Source organism: Orbicella faveolata, unplaced genomic scaffold, assembly GCF_042242905.1.
Source record: "Orbicella faveolata isolate gen_17 unplaced genomic scaffold, um_ofav_v1 contig_48, whole genome shotgun sequence".
Taxonomy (NCBI): Eukaryota; Metazoa; Cnidaria; class Anthozoa; order Scleractinia; family Merulinidae; genus Orbicella; species Orbicella faveolata.
The window spans coordinates 10,421,551-10,441,309 of NW_028301578.1; the positions used below are offsets into that span (position 1 = coordinate 10,421,551).

Genomic DNA, 19,759 nt, shown 5'->3' on the forward strand with positions numbered 1-19,759 from the left:
AAACCACTGGGGACGAACGGAGAAAATAGAAGGAAAGCCTCGACCTTTCTAACACTCTCTCAGGTGGTTTCCGGCTCGCCTCGTTAGAGTTTGCGCGCCAGTTCCCGTGTTAGCACAATCCCTAGGGATTTTTAGCTTGTGGAGAAGGCGGGGTATGAGCTGAAGAAACAACTCAGAGATATTTCGGGTAGGACGTAAGGGGAAGAACAGAGAACGCATTGAGAAACATACCTGCTATGGAACACAAAAGTTAACAGAAAAGTTACGTTTAGCTTACCTGCTGCAAGATATTATGTTCAAATATTAAGTACTGGTGTATTCAGAATCCTAGACGATAACGGATAACCATTCGTTAATAATTGATTATTAACGTCATCATGGCCGCCGTTCATTTTGGCGCGCTGATGAAGTTTGAATGAAACAGAGACTAAGACACTAAATTACGCTGCTAGAGACTAATCACCCTACCAAGGGACTAGGGAGGATAAGATCATGCAGGTAGATGAACTACGACGAATATGGAATGAAGAGTTTTTACCAAGTATTAGGCAAGAAATCAAGATGGAAATGCAGTCGCTGAAAGCAAGTATCGTCTTGCTAACAGAAAGATGCAATACTTTGGAGAAATCCCAGCAGTTTCTATCAAACAAATATGATACCGTTGTGCAAACTTTGCAAAACGTCAAAGAACAGGCAACTAAGCTTGATAAGAAATACAAGGAAGCTATTGGCTCGGTCGAACACTGGAAAAAATACCAAATTTCCACATGCGTATTTTGTATGTAAAATAGAAAATCCACACCTACTCAGTTTCCATGCTTGGTTATTGTATGGAAAATTGTTGGATAAAATACTCCAATTTAGTTTGCCATATAAAAAACAACCATGGAAATTTCATTTTCCAATCCTAACATGGAAAATTACATTTCCACAGATAATTTTTTATTTTCCACGTATGTATTTTTGTTCATTAAAAAAACTCCCAATTTCCACGTTTGTATTTTGTATGTAAAATAAATACTCCACATCCATTCCGTTTCCATACTTGGTTATTGTATGGAAATTTTTTGGATGAAATATTTCACTTTAGTTTTCCATATTTAAAACAAACATGGAAATTTTATTTTCCAATCTTTATTTGGAAAATTGTATTTCCACAGAGAATTTTTTTTTCCAGATATGTATTTTTGTCGATCAAAAAGTAAATACCAAATTTCCACATGTGTATTTTGCATGTAAAATATAAATCCACATCTACTCAGTTTCCATACTTGGTTATGGTATGGAAAATTGTTGGATAAAACACCCAAGTTAAGTTTTCCATAATCAAAACAAACAAGGAAATTTTATTTTCCAGTCTTCACTTGGAAAATTGCAATTCCACAGAGAAATTTATATTTTCCAAGTATGTATTTTTGTTCATCAAGAAAAAAAACTAAATTTACACATGTAATTGACATGATGACATGGAAAATCCTAAATTTCCTTATAGGGGTTTTTGATTGCCAAACTACTGTTGGCATGCAAACTGTATTTCTACAAAGAAACGTTTACTTTCTAAATACACTGTTTTAGAACACTGTACCAATATATTATTGTACTTTGAATTGAAGAAAGAAATTAATATATAAATTAATTATTGAATTCCTCCAAGGAGCTGGCACATCTATAGCTGGAATGAACTATTTAGAATTCTTTTTCTGCTTACCAACTTATGATAAGGCATATCAATGTTAGATTTGTTCTTGCCAGTTTGGACCATGCCATATCCCTGGCAAAATATCAATAATACTTTTGTAGCTTATACTGTCCATAGCTCGTGCACTTGATTCCCTAACCCACAAGTGATTTCTCTCCCAGTGTAAATGCTTCACAAAGAAATATCCTTTCACTCTCTTTTGTTCAGCATCAACCTGTCGAACTTCCGCATGCCATGATTCATCCCGCTCTCCTTTCACACTGACCATGTCACCAGGTTGGGGATAAGCAGGGACAATAACCTTGGGAAGGGGGATGGTTGCTCTGGAATGATCCACAACTGCGCATTTTCCATCAGGTTCCAACCACAACATGATTGGCCTTACAATGTCATTTAAGCCAATACAAGTGCATGTCTGAAAAGGCTTGACATAGATAGTATCACTGAGCTGATGTCTCAATGGATGGCCATCATCATCCAAGATATACTGAAAGGCGTCACAAATAGCAAATGGCGTGAAAAGATTCTCATGTTCCACTAAGTAGAATTTTATGACTTTGAGGCAAATCTCTTGGTTCCCCTGCAAGGCTATGATGTCATCTCCAGTGCGATAAAGAGTTCCTCCTGCACCTTCATTGTGTAATGGTAGATAGGCACTACGGAATGAATGAGCCACCTCAGGAGTTAGAGTTTGATTGTTATAGGCATGAATTGCTATTCCTTGATCTCTTTGCAACTGCTCAATGTTGCCACTTCCAGTGAGTATTCCTTTGTTAGCTCGAGCTTCATCTCTGCCACATGCACATTCTTTAATAAGGTCCTTTGCAGATTCTAGAGAAGAGGCCACCATCTAAAATAAGAAAGTACCTGGTTAAGAAGGTACCTGGTCATTCATTCAAATCTCAAAGGATTTGTAAAGTTTAACCCATATAACTGAAATTAGCTATTTATGATCTTACATGTTTTCTGAACACAAACACACACACACAGCCCCCCCCCCCCCCACACACACACACAAAACAAAAAGCTGTAAAAAGTAGGAACCAGTAAATTTTATGACACTAATAAATAGTACCTTTTGTCTGCTATATTTTCCTGACTTTTCTGTCGTTGCAGCTCTTAATCCCTTGTTACCAAGTCTCCAAATCTGCAGGAACTCTCCACTCCTTGCGTGCGAAAGTTTTTTCTACTCCTTTTCGGTTGCTTGTCTGTTTAACATACCTTACAAGATAATTAAGTAGCACATGAAGATAAACATTCTAGCATTTATTTTAGATTTTCTATGTTTTAGATATTTTGACTGTGTTCTCTGTCGTTAGCAGCCAAATTCTGGAACAGTCACTTCCTAATCACTAATGCAGTACCATGCATTTCAACTCCTTCTGAAAGCTAACTTTGTCCTATAATAATCTTGCATAAATTTGTCTGCATGCTTTTTCACTAATTAAATTTTTTATTCCTTGCTTTCTTCTCAACAGTAGTTTGCTTGAAAAAATTACCAGAAAAGCTACTCTTGAAGTTCGAGTATAAGTGAAGTCTACATGTATGTTTGTGTAATAATCAATTGAAAGTTTTAGGTCCCTTATTATTGTATGCATTTATCTTTGCCAATTTATTGAGGTTAATTTGTAAACTCTATGTTAACTTTACCTTTCAACTGCCTTCTCAAACTGGAAGCACCAAAAGTTATCAGGTGATGAAAACCTTGATATGTCTTCATGTAGATGAGTGAGGCTGTGTAGGGTAATGACACATTCCGAAGGACCATATCTGTCTTCTACAAGGATACAGTGTCTCCAGCTGAGGGCTTTCAGATGTGCAATTGTTTCACTAGTCCAACCATTTCTTCCACAATTGAAAATGAGCTCCACAATACGAGGGATTGGTGCCCACACCTCATATTCTTCTGCAGGAAGAAGTCCTTCCAATACAAACTCTGATGCAGGAAATGCTAGCTTCTGGTACTCCTCAGCTATTGAACAAAATAATGCGAAGATATGATTTTTAATAAAATTTTGCAGCTACACTGTACTGGGCTCAAATTATCTCAAAATACTTATATATACTGGCTTCCCAAGTAAGTCAAGCAGAGTAGCAATATTTTGATATCATACCCCTGACTAAACTAAAAAAACTAAAACTAACTCATTATTATTGTAAACATGCAAGAATGGACAAAAGCTTCACCTTTCCAGAATCCCATCTTTGTTATATCATTTGGGATTCTACTGACTTTGTATCCTGAAAAAAAAGAAGAAGATAAAGATGAAACTTCTGAATGGGAAATCTAAGAAAACAAGTACCAAATGAACAGACTATTGGCTTGGCACCATGAAGGTAATCAAAACAATTAGTATGATCATTGCAGAAATTATTTTATATCAGGGGATGTGGTTTGGTGTTCAAGATGACTGTAACAAAAACAGTAATGAGACCTGCTTTTTAAGGTTTGACATTTAATGCAACAAAGTAAAATTATCTACAGGTTCTGGATTACACTCACTGCTAGGCTCTGATTTATTATTGCCATGTACTACACATCCTGTTTCTAAATTAATGTTTAAAGAAATCACAGATAAACTTGCACTTGTTTTGGTTGTAGCAGATAAAAGACAAAACAAGCAACATAAACTGTACCTTTGGACCATGGCATCCTCTTCAGTCTTTCTCCAAACTCCTCCTTGTCAAGAATACCATTTGATAGCCAGTACTGCACTCTTCTCTTTACAATGTTGAGTGAAACAAGGTGCATGGCATCAAAAACAAGATCCTGTAGTACATCGAAACCATACAATGCATTCAACCTGTGAAGCAGTGATACTCCAAGAAAGCCAATCTCCCTTGAAAGGTTTTCAAACACTGTTTTTCGTTCTTCCTGCTCAACTTCAGTCATTTTTGGAATTTCATCCTTCAAATCCCTTTTCTCCCAAGGGAACCTATAATGCTCCCTAAATCAAGTGTAATAGTAATGTCTCTGATCTGGCAGATAAACTCCTGTAATTGAAATGAAAAAATAAATAATTAGAAATAAAACAACAAGAAATAATAGACAAGATTTACAGCCAATTGAAACTGTTTAAGGCTACACATGTTGTGCTCTTATACACAACATGAAAGGTCATGGTACATATGCTGACAAGTCCAAGATTTTCAATCACTCAGCTGAATGTCTAGGGACAAACATATTTGTACTACGTAGTTGATAGTTCATACTGTACATAGTTACATGATTGTGCGTCACTTCTATGCACAAAGTAACAACACAAAAATTCACCCTTTATTGCACTTAAATCCTTTCTTTTGGTGAATCTCTTTAGTAACATTAACAGAAAAAATTAAAATAAATTTAATTAATCCTACTGTACATTGAAATTAACTTAATAAATTTAAATTTATTGTCACAAAATTAACAATTAGTAACATCAATAATTTACTGTACTATCTATAATCAAAACAGTTGCATTCAACTGAAACATACCACAGTACTGAAAGAAAGTATATCATATCATACTAGTAGAATTCTACAATAACTAATGATTCACAGTTATTACATAGCTGAACACGAGACACCTCAAAGTAATCACCTTCCAACTTGCATCTTCTGCAGCCCTTCTTACCACCAGATGACTTTGATTTGCACACCTCACATTGTGCAGGGTGGTCTCCTGTCCACAATAACAGCAAATGTCGAATAATCATCTTTCCCTCAGAAAAACAATCAACCTTTAATTTATAGTCAACTTCTATACCTAAAAGTAAAAAGTAATTAAAAGTATTTTAGCTTCTAATTTAATTGCCTTAATGTAGATGTTGTGGTTCAAATTTAAACTGGTTTGAAAAATTTCAAACCAAAGATAAATTTAAACCAATGTTTAACTGTTTATTTGAAAAGTTAACATTTTAACACCCTCTAACACAATTTAATAAGGAGTCAAATTGACACAAGTTATCACTTTTTTATATCAATTTAATTGAGAATTAAATATTGACTGAAGAATAATATTGACTAGTAAATACCTTCACTAAAGATCTTCAAGATCAATGGTATTACTTATCTTGATCTATCCCCAAACCCTAATTTTAATTAGTCAAAATGTACAACCTGCACAAAGCCAAATCTTGCTACTTATCTTCCTAATAAAACCATAGTAAATATAAATATAAATAACCTTCAATGAATCCATCTTCAAAGTCTCTTACAAGTGGATCAAGAAAGGGATCCAGGCTAACAGGTCGTGAATCAGGCAATAGGTATGATGGTACAAATCCAACAGTGTACACTTCAACTGTGTGTTGTCTATCTTGCTTTGAAACTGTTGCAACTTGAACATCAATTGTTCCTACAAATATGGCACAAAATAAACAGATGAATAATGTTCCAGTACACTTACCTTTTTAAGGTTAAAACTCATCAGGATAAAAATAAAATGTTAGTGGGAAAGAAATGTTTTTGCTGTTATTGTTTTCTTGTGAAGACTTCTAAAAGCATTCAAAAAGACAATAGACTTTTATTGTAGAATACATGTTGATCTACACTGTACAATGGAATAACTGTATAGGAAACTGTAAGTCCATAAATATAAATAATATTTCAGTGTGTACTTTAATATATATCATGTGTAAACCAACCACTAAAATTGAGAAGCATAACGTGTTGATCTGTGGCTTGATCCAAACAGTTGAAACCCGTCCCAGTGAGCTATTAAACAAACATCAAAAAAATGTAAAGAAAATATTTTAACAATTGTCTAAATGTATACTTAATGTGACAGCTAATTCAAATTATCTTCACTATAGCAAAAAAAGATCACTTTCTGTACTGTTAGGTGACTGCTGTTGGTGGATTGTGACCACAAGTCAGACAGTATTACACTGCCCTTAAGATGTGCCAAATAATTAACCACTGTTTTTACTTTGCCAATTTCAAAAACACAATAACACAAAAACCTTCCCTGAACTTACAACAGTTCTATCTGCACTGTAACTCACCCACAAAAGCAATGTTTTGAGGATCTCCTCTAACATATTTTGCTTGAACATGGAAGGTACTATGACGGCAATCACATCTCACTTTATGGTATCCATCTTCATTTTCATCAGCTGCTAAAACTGTCTCAGCTGAAATTATATTGCTACATCCAGGATACTGACATCGGACCGGCAGGCAATACTCAGTATTGGAATCCCAGAACCATGATAATTCTGCAAATCGCTTCCCATCCCATAGTTCTTTCTTTGTATGCCAGCCTTCATTTCTATTCAGCCAATGTTCTTTTTCTCTCCAGTGTGATAAGAGTTTGTAACACATATCCAGATGTGACACCCAGCGCTTAATCTTTCCTTTGAGACCCAAATAATAATAGGGAATGGCACCTTTTTCTCCACAATGGCGGCATAAATCTGACTGAGATTCTAAAATGTCCCAATGTTGTGGATATACATCACTGAAACATATGAAGTACTCTTTAGCATCTTCATAACCTTCTGCAATTAGCATTTGCCTCGCAGCAGTCCAGTTATTGGGCCATTTTTTCTTGACTGTTTCATCATCTTCCCCCAAACCAGCTCCCTTGCAGTACACGTGTCTAGCCATTGTTAATAGCTCCTCAAAGTTTTTCAAAGATCCCTTTGTCTCATGCAAAAGATCAAGTGCTTCAAATATGGCACATACAATGGCATCTCTGAGTTTGTCTTCCAATGTGTCATCCTCAATTACACCTTCTTCAGCTTCCTCTGGATTCCCTCTTAAATTGCTTGAACTATGGGAACCAAACTCTGTATAGGTTCCACTAAAAACAGTGCCATCATAATTGTCAAAGCTACCACAGCCACTTAATGATGAAGAGCATTCATTCCCTTCCACATAATCTTCAGAACAACTTGGAACAGCTGAGTTATCCAGGTGACTTTCAGGGAGACTGGTTTCCGGTAACATTGAACTAATCCCTGAAGCTGGTAATTATATAATAGAAATAGTTAAAAACTAGTTTAGTCTTTGGTTTTCTTTGTGTGAGATTCCTAATAATTATTTGACAGACACAACATCTTTTTCTATTTATATTTTTTATATCCAAAACAAATTTAAACTGCCACCCTGCATGAGGATAGTTGAAGATTTGTCACACCAGTTGCAAAAACTTGGTTAATAAAAAACATGGAAACTACTAGTTGAATAGGGCTGTTTTTACGTTGCTTGTCGTTACGTTTATCAGTAAAGCAGTACTTATTTACCTCCGTTAACCAAAAAATATAGAAACATGTTTCAAATTGTAAGCCTATACCTATTTTATGTCCATAATGTGCACGTCTAGCTAGCTGCTCCGACGGATCGATCGAGAACTCAGTTAATTTGTAGAGGCGTTTCTAAACATTCGACAGTAAAATAAACTTACTGTTTTCTTGTTGCAACAGTCTCAAGGCTGAAAGATGTCTTTCCTGAGTTTTATAATTTACAGGTTTTCCACGGCATTCTTGGCAGGGGCAATGAACATGAACGGAATTTCTTTCAGTACAGAAACACAAAGAAGCGGCTGCAAGATCCGCCATCTTGTCATATGAGCAGTCAGTCCGACAGGACAGCGTCCAACCGGTTTCGTTGGAACCAATCAAATGGACGGAAAGCTTCAGCAACCAATCAGATGGGAGCAGTCTTGGTATAAAGGACTGTGCAACCATTTTCCCGCCCTCTTCGCCGAATTTACGTGCTGAGCTGGGCGGGCGTTGTGAGGGAGCGTGTTCGGATTTATGGCGTCGAAAGGAAAGGCTTTTCGATCCTCGCCTTTATGCAGTCAACAAGCAGGCGATTCTGTTTCTGAGAATGACGAAGAGGTGGAGCAAATTTTATCCCAAAGTCAAAGTAAGAGTCGCAAAAGAAGCGCGCAAGGAGAAGATGATTGCATTCCACAGAACGAAAGGCGGGAAACAGATGTGTCTTCAACTGAACCCGCGAACATTGTTGGTAAGTTTTATATGGTCTGTTTTCGCTTCTAATCTACCGACGATTTCGCAGAAGTGAAACCCAAGTTAAATGCTTAAGTGGCAGGCCAAAAAAATTGTTCTGTAGTATTTTTTCGTGCGTTTACTTGGATGGAATGCGAAATTAAATCGAATTGCAAAATGGGGGATTCGCTTGATAATATAAATATCTTCGAATTTAATTTAAACCGACAAAGTCCAACATCACTTCCCACTTTTCAAGTCGAAGCTTGCTTTTATTAAATGTTAGAGTAAGATAGCATATTATAGACCAAAGTCTAGGAAGCGGCTACGATCAGTGAATAAATTTGAAGTACTTTTTATGAACTCGTTGCGTTCCATCCTGTTTCTCAGCTACCTCCAACTCACTTGTTCGAGCTGTTTTTCTCGGAAGAATTTTCTAATCACAGTCTGTTTATTAATGCATTTGTTCATAACAATGCAAGTTGAGAATGGTTAGTTTAAACTTAGAATTATGCAAGAATTATTCTCGTAAGTTTCTTCCATTTCTGTGGAACTAGTTATGATACTTTTTTTATTTGCAGGCTGGACACCAGAACAAGTAAAAACGTGGATTTGTAGTTTTTTTGGCGAGTCTGTTGGTCAAAAATTTGTTGAAGAAGAGATAGATGGAAAAGCATTATTAAGCAAACGCCTGGAAGAGGATACGACACTTGAAAAACTGGGGGTGACTACAATTGGGAAGAAAGAACGCTTCTCAAGGGAGCTCATGGCTATTAAACCTGTTGTGAATGGTAAATATTCTTCCTTGGCCAAGTTCTTTCCAAACCTATTATTTAACTCTAGTTTTAACGAGAGCATTGCCAAGATTAGGCCATCCTCAAGAAATTTTGGGGAGTGGGGGAGACGGGTCAAATCGTTGCAGTAATCTAAATTTTTCTGCATTACGTGTATGAGGTATTCTTCTTCATCACACAGAGTATAAAATCACTCTTACAACTGGAAACCACATGTAATCTCAGAACTGTCAATATTATTTTATTGCTTTTTTTCTAGATACCTCCCACCCTTTTGGTAGTGGTCACAAAAGAAAGAAGATTGAAAGATCATCATTCAAGGATTATGACAGGCTGCTTACAACAGAAGAAAGACAGTACTTAAATTGCAAGGAAAAGAGCATTTACAATACAAAGTAGGTATTAATCTAAAAAGTAATGCAAAGTCTTCTGTATGCCATTCTGGTAGTTAACCTAAGGATCATGTTTACATAATTTTTATCTTGTGCTTTTATGAAACTAACTTGATTACTTGTAATGCCAAGAGCTTCTCACCACTTGGAACATTACACAAAGATGAAAATTTAAGATGATTTTATGTTATGAGTTGAATTTCTCTTCCAAATTGTTATAGTAACACTTGATGGTCAACTTAAGTTCTGATGACTTTGTGGTCCTGTGTCTAACAGAAAAAATATAATAAGATCAAACAGTTGTTAATAAATAATTTCCTTTACCAGGAAAAAAAAGATTACAAAGGAAGTAGAGAAAAGATGGTCACATGGAAGTACCTTACCAGTTTATAGAAATAAGGCAGATGCTATCCAAGTAGACAAGTTTGTGGCAAAATTGGTCGAAGATGACACTCATCTTTTTCCAGAGTGTGGATTAGGTAAAGAAGCAGTCCTGGAAACAGTTTTAAAGAAAATCAGGGAGCAGAGATGCCATCACAAAGAATTACCCCTTACCAGAGAAGAAGTGCTGTCAACAGACAGTGCATCTGAGTCAACCGAGTCAGCCGGGTCCAGTAGTGGAAGTCCTAGTCCACCCAGATATGCATCTCAGTTGCAACGTGTGAAAACGTACAACCTTTATTTTGATGAAGGTGAGGGAATTACAGAAGTTATTGCTGCCAATAAATATTGACTTCCAGTTTTTTTGTTCCATGATCTTGAGAACCAAAAAACTATACTTAAATGTAGCTTATGAGACAAAGCAAGGCTAATTTTGTTATGTTTTCAAACCTCAATGTGGGATGGGTTTGTAAAACATGATTTCATTATAATTGTATTTAGTTTAGAGTATGGAGTGCCAGAAAATGTCCATGTAAGGTCATTGGAAATTCTAGTGGGGAAGGGGGGGGGGGGGGGGGGATCTTAATAGCCAAAATTTTTAAAGGAAAGTTTGATGTATGAACTGGAATTTCTGTTGGGGTTTGGAAATTCAAACCTAAAAACCTTCCCTGAGAGAGGAATGGATATTTCCTGGAACACCACACTAATGACAATAATTATATTTTGCTGCCAAGAATGCATTCTTAAAGGTCAGAACAGACAAGGGGACTTGTCGCAGCGACTTGTCTTGGTTAGGTAACAAATTAAGATAAGGATTTATTTGCCTATGCTTGGTTACAAAATGTATTTTTAATGCTATTGGTCTGTTTGTAAAAAAGGGGCCTATCCATTGTTCTCAATTAACATTTAAATGGTCAAGTGGCCTGGTTTGAATGTATACTATGTGAATATAGCCTTTCTTTTAACATTTTGTTTATTTTTATCCTAGACATGACTCAGACCACAGCAGATTTAATTGTAATGGTGGTTCTAGGAAAACCATCCATAAAAGAAGTGAAGATGGATCAATTACAAAAGATGAAAAAAATCTTCAACCTTGGCCTTTTACGAGGCAAGGACAAGATGACGCACATTAGAGCAATTGCAAATTTACTCCGCAAGGAGGGCTATATTACCATACATGACTCTAAGGAGGAAGATCAGGGATCACTGACTCGTGATGATGTTAAAGTAGTCAAGGAGATTATTCTGGAAGAGTCTACAGCAAAGGACTCTTAATTTCTGAGTATGTACTTAACTGGATGTTTAAGTAGACTTGCCATAACAAGTAGGTGGTATTGTGTACCAATTCCACAACACTCTTTTGCAAGGCCAGATAGTTTACTGTTGAAATTTACGGTTCAAGTGTTCTTAGCAGTATTTTCTTAAAATATATGCTGGATGTATTCTATGTTTAAATAGTCTTGCAGCTACAAGTTGGTGAAAATGTTCACATTCTGTAAGATTTCTGTGAAGCAGGGTACTCCTTCGAGACCAGAGAGTTAACTGTTGAATTTGAAGCTGAAAGTGCATTAGCGGGGCTTAAAAGTATAAAATATATATCTATTTTTATATTCCCATGTTTGTCTGAAAACATTTCCAGTTTAGCCAAAGCTGGACCAATAAAATAAAAAATAAGAGCATGACATATACTTTTGGGCCCCAGCAGAAGCACCCCGAAACTCTTAATAATTATCATTATTCTAAGCATACTGTCAGTTCAGATTTGTAATTTATCACTGACAAAGATTATAATCAAGGCATAAAATTGAGTGAATCCTTTTTAAAGAACAAAAGGCTTTACCTGTATTAATAGCTATGTTTTTTTTCCACAATGCAATAGAGAGCATTCTATTTGAGGATAGTTCTTTCTTTTTTAGTTTTTTTTGCTACTGTCTTTTATGGTACATCAAGTGTGGACAGTTTTTAACTTCATGATGTATCTGTAAGCCCAGTTCAAAATAACTTAGTAGTGAAAGGCAGAAGTCTTTTAACTTTGTACTTCTTTACCTGAAACAAACAACACTGTCACATGCATAAGCATGTAGCAGTTCAGTTGTAGTTATTGTCAGCAACTTTGTAATTTAATTAATCTAATTGTTAATTTGCATCAATTTTATTGACTTAGATGCAAAAACAGATGATATTTTTGTAGTAACAATAAAAAATTACCAGAGAGTATGCTAAAATTAAGCTCTATCTGTTTAGTTTTCACCTCTGTAAGATAAATTACATTACACTGGTCTTGACCCAACAAATGGACAGCTGGGGTGTTGCACATATATTAATTGCTAAATTGTGTGCAGCTGTGGTGTAGATATCGATTGGCTATTAAAATTTCCCAGGCGGGAAGGCTGCAAATCCCAAAACAGAAAACTCCAAAAACCAAGTTTGGTATGTTGAATACCAACCCTGGAATTACATTAATTTCCATTATGGTTTTCCATTTTTCCAAAATAGGGAAAGTGGTTAGAAACCAAATTTGTTTAGATACAAATCCAAACATGTATTTAGTAGCAAATTCTAGTGTGGTTTTCTTACTTTACACAGTGGGTTCTGTTAAAATCCAGGTATGGGAAAAGAAAATCCATGTTTGGGAAAAGGAAAATCCCAGTATGTTGACCTGTTGCCATAAAATCCACATGAGGTTTTGTTTATTTCCAAGTATGATGTTCTCGCACAAATTTCGGAAATCCATGTTTGGTATCTTGAGAATCCAAATTGGTATTCGGACGAAATCCATGTTTGGAAAACTTGTACTATTTCCATGTTTGGAAAATATTCAATTTCCACACAAATTCCATACAATATCCATACAAAATTCCAATTGGGAAATTTGCCAATTTTTCCAGTGGAAGCGAAGCAAACAAAGATGGCGGACATGGCTGACAAGACTGCAGAGTCTTTATATCGAATCGAATGTTCGCTCGACGAAACACAACAGTACTTGAGAAGGGATTGCTTAGAAATCACTGGTGTCCCGAAAACTAGTCTTGATAACCCTATACTACGACGAATATGCTCACAGGCTTCCAGACTCGAAAAATGTAAAAAATCGAATGATTGTTAAATTTCTCCAAAGGGACAAGAGAGAAGAAGTATTTAAGAAACGCAAACATCTTGTTGGAAAGAATATTCGACATTTGCCTTCTTTACAAACTGAAATAGGCGAATCCATCTCTCGAAGTAACAAGATCTACATAAACGAATCCTTGACCGGCTACCGTAAAAGGCTCTTTGGACGAATCAAGGAATACAAGAGGAAGAACAATGTCAAGTTCCTGTGGACCAGTAATGGCAAGATCATGCTGAAAGTTAGTGAAACGTCTGCCACAGAAGCTTTTACTACGCATGAGGAATTTGAGGACTACCTCGACCAGATAAGCAATACTTAGAAAATAATCTCTTAATGTACCGCTCTAAATTGTCAAATTCTATGTCGTAAACACTCTGCAATTTCTTCCCTTCTATAATTTAGACGACAGGGAATTTAGCTTTGCTATTAGTAATTGGTCTAGGAATATAAATCAATTAATCGAGCTTTCTACCAACTTTCTACCAAATCCAGATAAAAATGATGAAGCTGACCCTGATTTAATGTTTATAAATACTCAGTCTGAGTACTATGATATCCCTAAGCTTGATAATATCCTATGTAATGCTCAAGGTAAAGGTATTTCTCTTTTCCATTGTAATATTAGAAGTTTGCCAAAAAACTTGACCTTACTGAATGACATGCTATACTCTATTGATTCAAGGCCAGACATAATTGCTGTCACAGAAATCAGACTAAATCCTAATTCGATCTCAAATGTAGACCTATCAAATTACAATTTTTTTCATAGTGATTCACCAAAACTTGCAGGAGGCACAGCTATTTATGTCAATGATGCTCTTAAAACTATCCCCAGGCCTGACTTGATAATAGATCTTTCATCAGTAGAATCCTGTTGGGTTGAAATTGACCCTGGTAACAATAAGAAGCATATTATGATTGGCTGCATTTATAAGCACCCATCTGCAATGTGGATGAATTCACATCGATACTCAATGAATTTCTGCAAGAATTAAATATGAACAGATATGAAGTATATATGTTAGGGGATATGAATATTGACCTTTTAAAACATCACACACACCTGCAAACAGGTAGATACCTTGACACGATTTATTCCCACAATCTATTACCAGTCATAACAAAACCCACTAGAATCACCAGTCATACTGCAACCTTAATTGATCATATTTATACAAATACAGTTAACAGGTTGATCTCAGGGGTTATAGCCGTTGATATCTCAGATCATTTACCAATTTTCTGCACAGTCGAAACATCACTTAGAAAACAAAATGGGCAACTTTACTTCAGAGACTACAGTAAGTTCAACCCTGAATCATATCTTCAAGACATCAGTGCTGTGGATTGGAATTTCATCTGTGGTAAATGTAATAATTTGCATGAAACAACAGCTAGAACTATTAATACACTCAAATCAATTGTCAATAAGCATGCACCCCTAAAACAAGTGTCTAGAAATAAACAAAAGCAATTAAGAAAACTTTGGATCTCAAAGGGAATGCTCAAATCCATTAAAACTAAACATGCTATGTACAAAACCCATTATCTATCCAATGACCCAGTCAAAATTTGTGAATTTAAAAAATACTCAAATAGATTAAACCATCTTAAAAACATTAATAAGAAAGCCTATTTTTGTAAAAAAATTGACTTATGAAAAAATAACTTAAAGGCTACATGGAAAATAATTGGTAATTTAATTAAAAGGAAAACAAAGGGACAGACCTCACCTCAAAGAATAGTAAGGAACAACAAGACTTTCACTAGTAATGAAGATATTGCTGATCAGTTTAATAAACATTTTGTCAATGTTGGCCCAAGGTTGGCCAGCAGAATTGAAGATAGCTTTGAAAACCCTACACAATATATCCCGTCATCTCCAGATATTGGTTTTGTTATGTCCACTGTTACAGAAACCCAGGTTTCAAACTTGTTTAAGACATTAGATAAGAACAAATCATCAATTGATATACCTAATAATTTAATAAAAATAGCAGCTGAACCTTTATCAGTACCTTTCACTCAAATCTATAATCAATCAATACAAACTGGTGTTGTACCAAATATTTTGAAAGCCTCTCAAGTTACTCCGGTTTACAAAAGTGGTGATGTAACTGACCCAGGAAACTATAGGCCCATTTGAACTCTTTCACCTTTCAGTAAGGTACTTGAAAAATTAATTTATAATCAACTATATGATTTTCTGGAAAAACACAACATTCTGTATAGATATCAGTTTGGTTTTAGGAAAGGGCACTCAACAGAGCAAGCCATTTTTGAGATCACTGACACTCTCAAACAAACAATGGATAAAAAGCTGGTTACCTGTGGTGTTTTTTTAGATTTTTCTAAAGCATTTGATACTGTGAACCATAATATTCTTTTATCTAAACTCTACCACTATGGCATACGAGGAATAACCCTTAACTGGTTTGAAAATTATTTACATAATCGCACTCAGTTTGTTAAGATTGGTAGCATCCAATCTAGTCCTGAAACCATTACTTGTGGAATACCACAGGGATCCACTTTGGGTCCTCTTCTATTCCTGCTTTATATTAATGACTTACCTAACTGCTCAAAAAAGCTATCCTTCCGTATATTTGCTGATGATACAAATATGTTTTATACAAGTGGTAATCTGCATCAGCTTGAGTATGTCATGAATGAGGAATTGAAATTAGGTTTTAAATATTGTATCATCAACAAACTATCTATAAATCTTACCAAGACTAATTACATGATAATTTCATCTACAAGACTAAGACCGTATATACATATTCCTAACATTGCACATAAAAGTCAAATTAAGTATTTAGGTATTTATATGGATCAAAATTTACAATGGGGACCGCAGATCCAGCACATTAATAATAAATTAGCAAAAAATATAGCAATTATTAATAAATTACGATATTTTGTTGATCTTCATACATTGAAACAATTGTATTATTCTTTCATATATCCATACTTATCCTATGCTATCATAAGTTGGGGTAGTGCATGTAAAACTAATCTACGTAAAATCATAACTAAGCAGAATAAATGTGTCCGAAGCATATTCTTTGCTTATAGCAGGGAAAATGCTTCACCATATTACAGTCTTTTAGGAATTCTCAAATTTGAAAATGTGTACAAATTAAAAGTGGCTTTATTTACTCATAAAATTTTAAATGACTCAACAAATATTCCAACTATATTCCATAGAACCCTTACTCAGGCATCTGAAGTCCATGCCTACAATACAAGATTTGCTGTGAATTTGAATTTTCATAGGCCAAAAGTAAATGATAACTATGGGTCCTCTACTTTCTCTTTTGTTACATCAAAACTTTGGGAAATTATTCCAACAGAATTTAAAAAACTGCCTTACACTTCCTTTTATAAGCAATATAAACTATACCTTTTAAATACTCAATATTACTCTTCAGCATTATGATTTATTCATTTAACTTGTTTATTTCGAATACTTTTGTTATTCACATTTTACTTCCTTTATTGCATTGTTTCTATTAATTGATGTGTCTTGTCTTTTATTTTTGAACGTGTCAGTGACCAACACGATAGCATATGCTTCTTTGGTCACTGAGCACATTTTGTTTTGGTTTTATTATTATTATATTTTCCTTATTTTAATTAATGAATTTTTTGTAATAGTGTGCGATAGTGAAATATGTCTGTAAATAGTGTCAATTAATAAAAAATCTAAATCTAAAAATCTAATCATTGCGACGTGTGGAGTTCGGCAAAATACATCATCTTCTCAATGACATTCAACTAATGACTCCGGGATAATCCACCACATTCCTATCCCTTGTTCTCAAACAACGATCCATAAAAGTAGTCAAGCCTTCCAGCGTCAGTCCCTTGTTCGTTAAGGCGAAAAGCTTATGTTCTGTTCTCCTCGCTCATTCTAGAGCTCTTAAATTTTAAGTAATAAAGGTGCTCGTCGCGCCTTTTTAAAGTGCACTTTTAGCCTCTTCCAGGGGTTCAGTTAGTTGGGGCGCAGCGCGGAAAACAGCGTCTGGAAGAATCTTTAGGTTTGGTACCTTTCAATAGTGAAAATGAACTGGGACGTGATGAACGTGCCCTCCAGGGCTCTATTTTTGAAATTACCTACGACCCCCCCCCCCTCTGTTTTTCTCGAAATTTCTTTCTTAATTCTATAACTTATTTCCGTGTTTGTTATGTTTATAGTGTTTCTATGCCATGAGGTTTTCTTGGTAACTCAATAATTGCCATTATTGCTCGAATGTTCTGCAGAAATCATCTTAATTATGTTGTTGGTTTAGGTTTGTTTTTTTCTTTATTAATCCCCGCACAGCTACATGTTCCAAGAGATCAAGTACTAACAAGTAATTAAAATGGGACATGAAATTACAGCTAAACGTTTTTAACTACTGTATACCATCTTGATCAGTCAAGATGGGGCTTTCATTATTTAAAAACATTGCAAGAGACATTATGCTTCAGGATGCAATGAATTACTCAAGCAAATCTGTTCAGCAAATTATCAATTGAAAGAAAAACAAGGATACTACTAGGACCGCAGCCTCCGCAAGGATCGACGCCATCTTGCCTGGCACTACGGGATAATGCTAAAACGAGAAACTTGGCTAAAGAATCCATATTATCTAAGCTTCAGGTAACTTGAAGGACAGGACAAAACTGGTACCCTAGCCTGGGGCGGATTTATGAATAGTTTCTTTGTTTGGAAAAGGGAAAAAACCCACCCAAAAGCAACTATTTATAAGTATGCAAAGGGAAGCATGCATCCATGTCAACGATGGGTTTTTAAACTGTGTTTCCAAAACTTGTGAGTATATAAATACACCATTAAGTAGATTACGTTGTAAATGTGTTCCATTCTAAATATGTGCCTTTGAGAGGATAAAATCTTGATTTGGTGTGGATGTTGTAATCATATAATTGCGTTTCCCTGAGATAGCACATTAAGGCTTTTGTTAAATTTGCATATAACAGTAGTTCAAATCTTCGAATAATCAGGTGATGTTCACGTAATTAGCGCGAAAGAACTTCAAGTTCCAAACGAGTGTTATTGGAGAAGTTCTCATAGCAATTTCAGTAAGTACGATAATAGATTCCTTTTAAACGGGTTCATGTGTGTATTGTGTACCATGTTAGTATCTAGCTCTCAAAACAAATTCCGTTCTGTGTATTTTAGCACTTGCTTACAACTGATTATCTTTCGTCGTGCAACAGAGACTTTTCAAATTGCAAGTTGCACTTACATCTATGCAACCTAACAAAGCTGTCTTTTCTTAGTTGGTATTCTCTCCTACAGTTGCAACCCATTGCAGGTCCACAATAACGCAACCAAACCTGTTTTAAAATCACTTCTCAATAGCGACATTCTTGTGGGGAAGGCAACAGTTTAAATATGCACCATCGCATTGTTCATCACAGAGGACAGAAAATGCATTTTGCTTTATGATGGACCACATGATTTTCAATTCTAAAATGGGCTAACCAAGCATTCAATGGCGTGCACTGCCCCAGAGAAAATACTGAAAGAAAAATGCTTTTTTAAAAAATTACTCAGTTTATGACGATGACAGAGCACGCAATCGGCCTAGGCAACCTCTGATGTTAATTAAGAGAACTTTTAACAAGTTGCAAACGGTCATGTGTGAAATCAATTTCTTTACAAATATCAAGCCTCGAAAATGTCACTAAATTAAACGTCTTCCCTAATTCCCCACTTTTACCTCACGCTGAATCTCAATTGCGTAACGATCTTGGAAATAAAGCATGTTTGTCGAGCTGTAGCTCCACGGGATTATCAAGGCTATTTTCACAATCGTGTAAAGACATATTTGTTGTAAAAAGTCAGGCTGTCTCGCCAGAGTAATGAAATCAGCTTCTGAGTGATATTTATATTTTCCTTACCTTCAATTTACCGACAGCAGGTCCGGGTCTGTTTCATCATGATTACTTCATTGTTGGGGATGCGACTAATTTTCTTGCGTGTACTGCTTACACACTGTCTGCGTAGAGGACATCGAATCACTTCGACAGAAGCTTTTACACAACAAAAGCAACTTTTTCTCAATTTACTGTGAATAATTTATTGCACTGGACGGATCTCTATGCCGTTAGTTTATGCGCAGGAATATCATTAATTTGCTTTCTGTGTTTTCTAGCATCATTGCTGAAACGGGGTCAACTTCAGCACCCAAATAAACGTAATAAAGGCGCTCGTCGTGCCTTTTTAATGTGCTGTTTTAACTTCCTCCACGCGTTCGCTTAGTTGGAGCACAGAGCGAAAAACGGCGTCTGTAAGAGGCTAGTGCTGTTTTAGATTTGGTACCGTTTTGGAGTAAAAATGAACTGGGAAAATGTGCCCTCCAGGGATTCATTTTGAAAATTACCTACGAGCACCCCGTGGCTTGTTTTTCTCGAAGTTTCTTTCTTA

At 35.6% G+C, this 19,759-nt stretch overlaps 3 protein-coding genes and 2 pseudogenes across 4 annotated transcripts in view; 3 read left to right on the forward strand and 2 right to left on the reverse strand.

Moving 5' to 3' along the window:
- Window positions 1-1,326: 1,326 nt before the first annotated feature.
- On the reverse strand, window positions 1,327-2,913 carry LOC149096482 (uncharacterized). Its single transcript, XM_089280726.1, has 2 exons — window positions 2,775-2,913; window positions 1,327-2,549 (listed from the first exon to the last, which is right to left on the reverse strand). Exon 2 carries the CDS (start codon window positions 2,547-2,549, stop codon window positions 1,734-1,736), a length of 816 nt encoding a protein of 271 aa, XP_089136852.1. The 5' UTR covers window positions 2,775-2,913; the 3' UTR covers window positions 1,327-1,733.
- A 1,648-nt stretch (window positions 2,914-4,561) lies between these two features.
- Window positions 4,562-8,421, reverse strand: LOC149096483 (uncharacterized). Its single transcript, XM_089280751.1, has 6 exons — window positions 8,092-8,421; window positions 6,689-7,651; window positions 6,351-6,398; window positions 5,869-6,039; window positions 5,284-5,448; window positions 4,562-4,693 (listed from the first exon to the last, which is right to left on the reverse strand). Exons 1-6 carry the CDS (start codon window positions 8,372-8,374, stop codon window positions 4,653-4,655), a joined length of 1,671 nt encoding a protein of 556 aa, XP_089136877.1. The 5' UTR covers window positions 8,375-8,421; the 3' UTR covers window positions 4,562-4,652.
- A 22-nt stretch (window positions 8,422-8,443) lies between these two features.
- On the forward strand, window positions 8,444-12,629 carry LOC110065500 (uncharacterized). Its single transcript, XM_089280708.1, has 5 exons — window positions 8,444-8,657; window positions 9,220-9,429; window positions 9,692-9,827; window positions 10,152-10,516; window positions 11,194-12,629. Exons 1-5 carry the CDS (start codon window positions 8,444-8,446, stop codon window positions 11,481-11,483), a joined length of 1,215 nt encoding a protein of 404 aa, XP_089136834.1. The 3' UTR covers window positions 11,484-12,629.
- A 336-nt stretch (window positions 12,630-12,965) lies between these two features.
- LOC149096484 (uncharacterized) lies at window positions 12,966-16,267 on the forward strand (annotated as a pseudogene).
- Window positions 16,268-18,057: 1,790 nt separating this feature from the next.
- The window catches only part of LOC110063395 (low-density lipoprotein receptor-related protein 2-like), a 58,031-nt pseudogene continuing 56,329 nt past the window's right edge, over window positions 18,058-19,759 (forward strand). Inside the window, exon 1 of the transcript XR_016204428.1 lies at window positions 18,058-18,408. The product of XR_016204428.1 is annotated as a low-density lipoprotein receptor-related protein 2-like (transcript). The remainder of the gene's footprint in view (window positions 18,409-19,759) is intronic.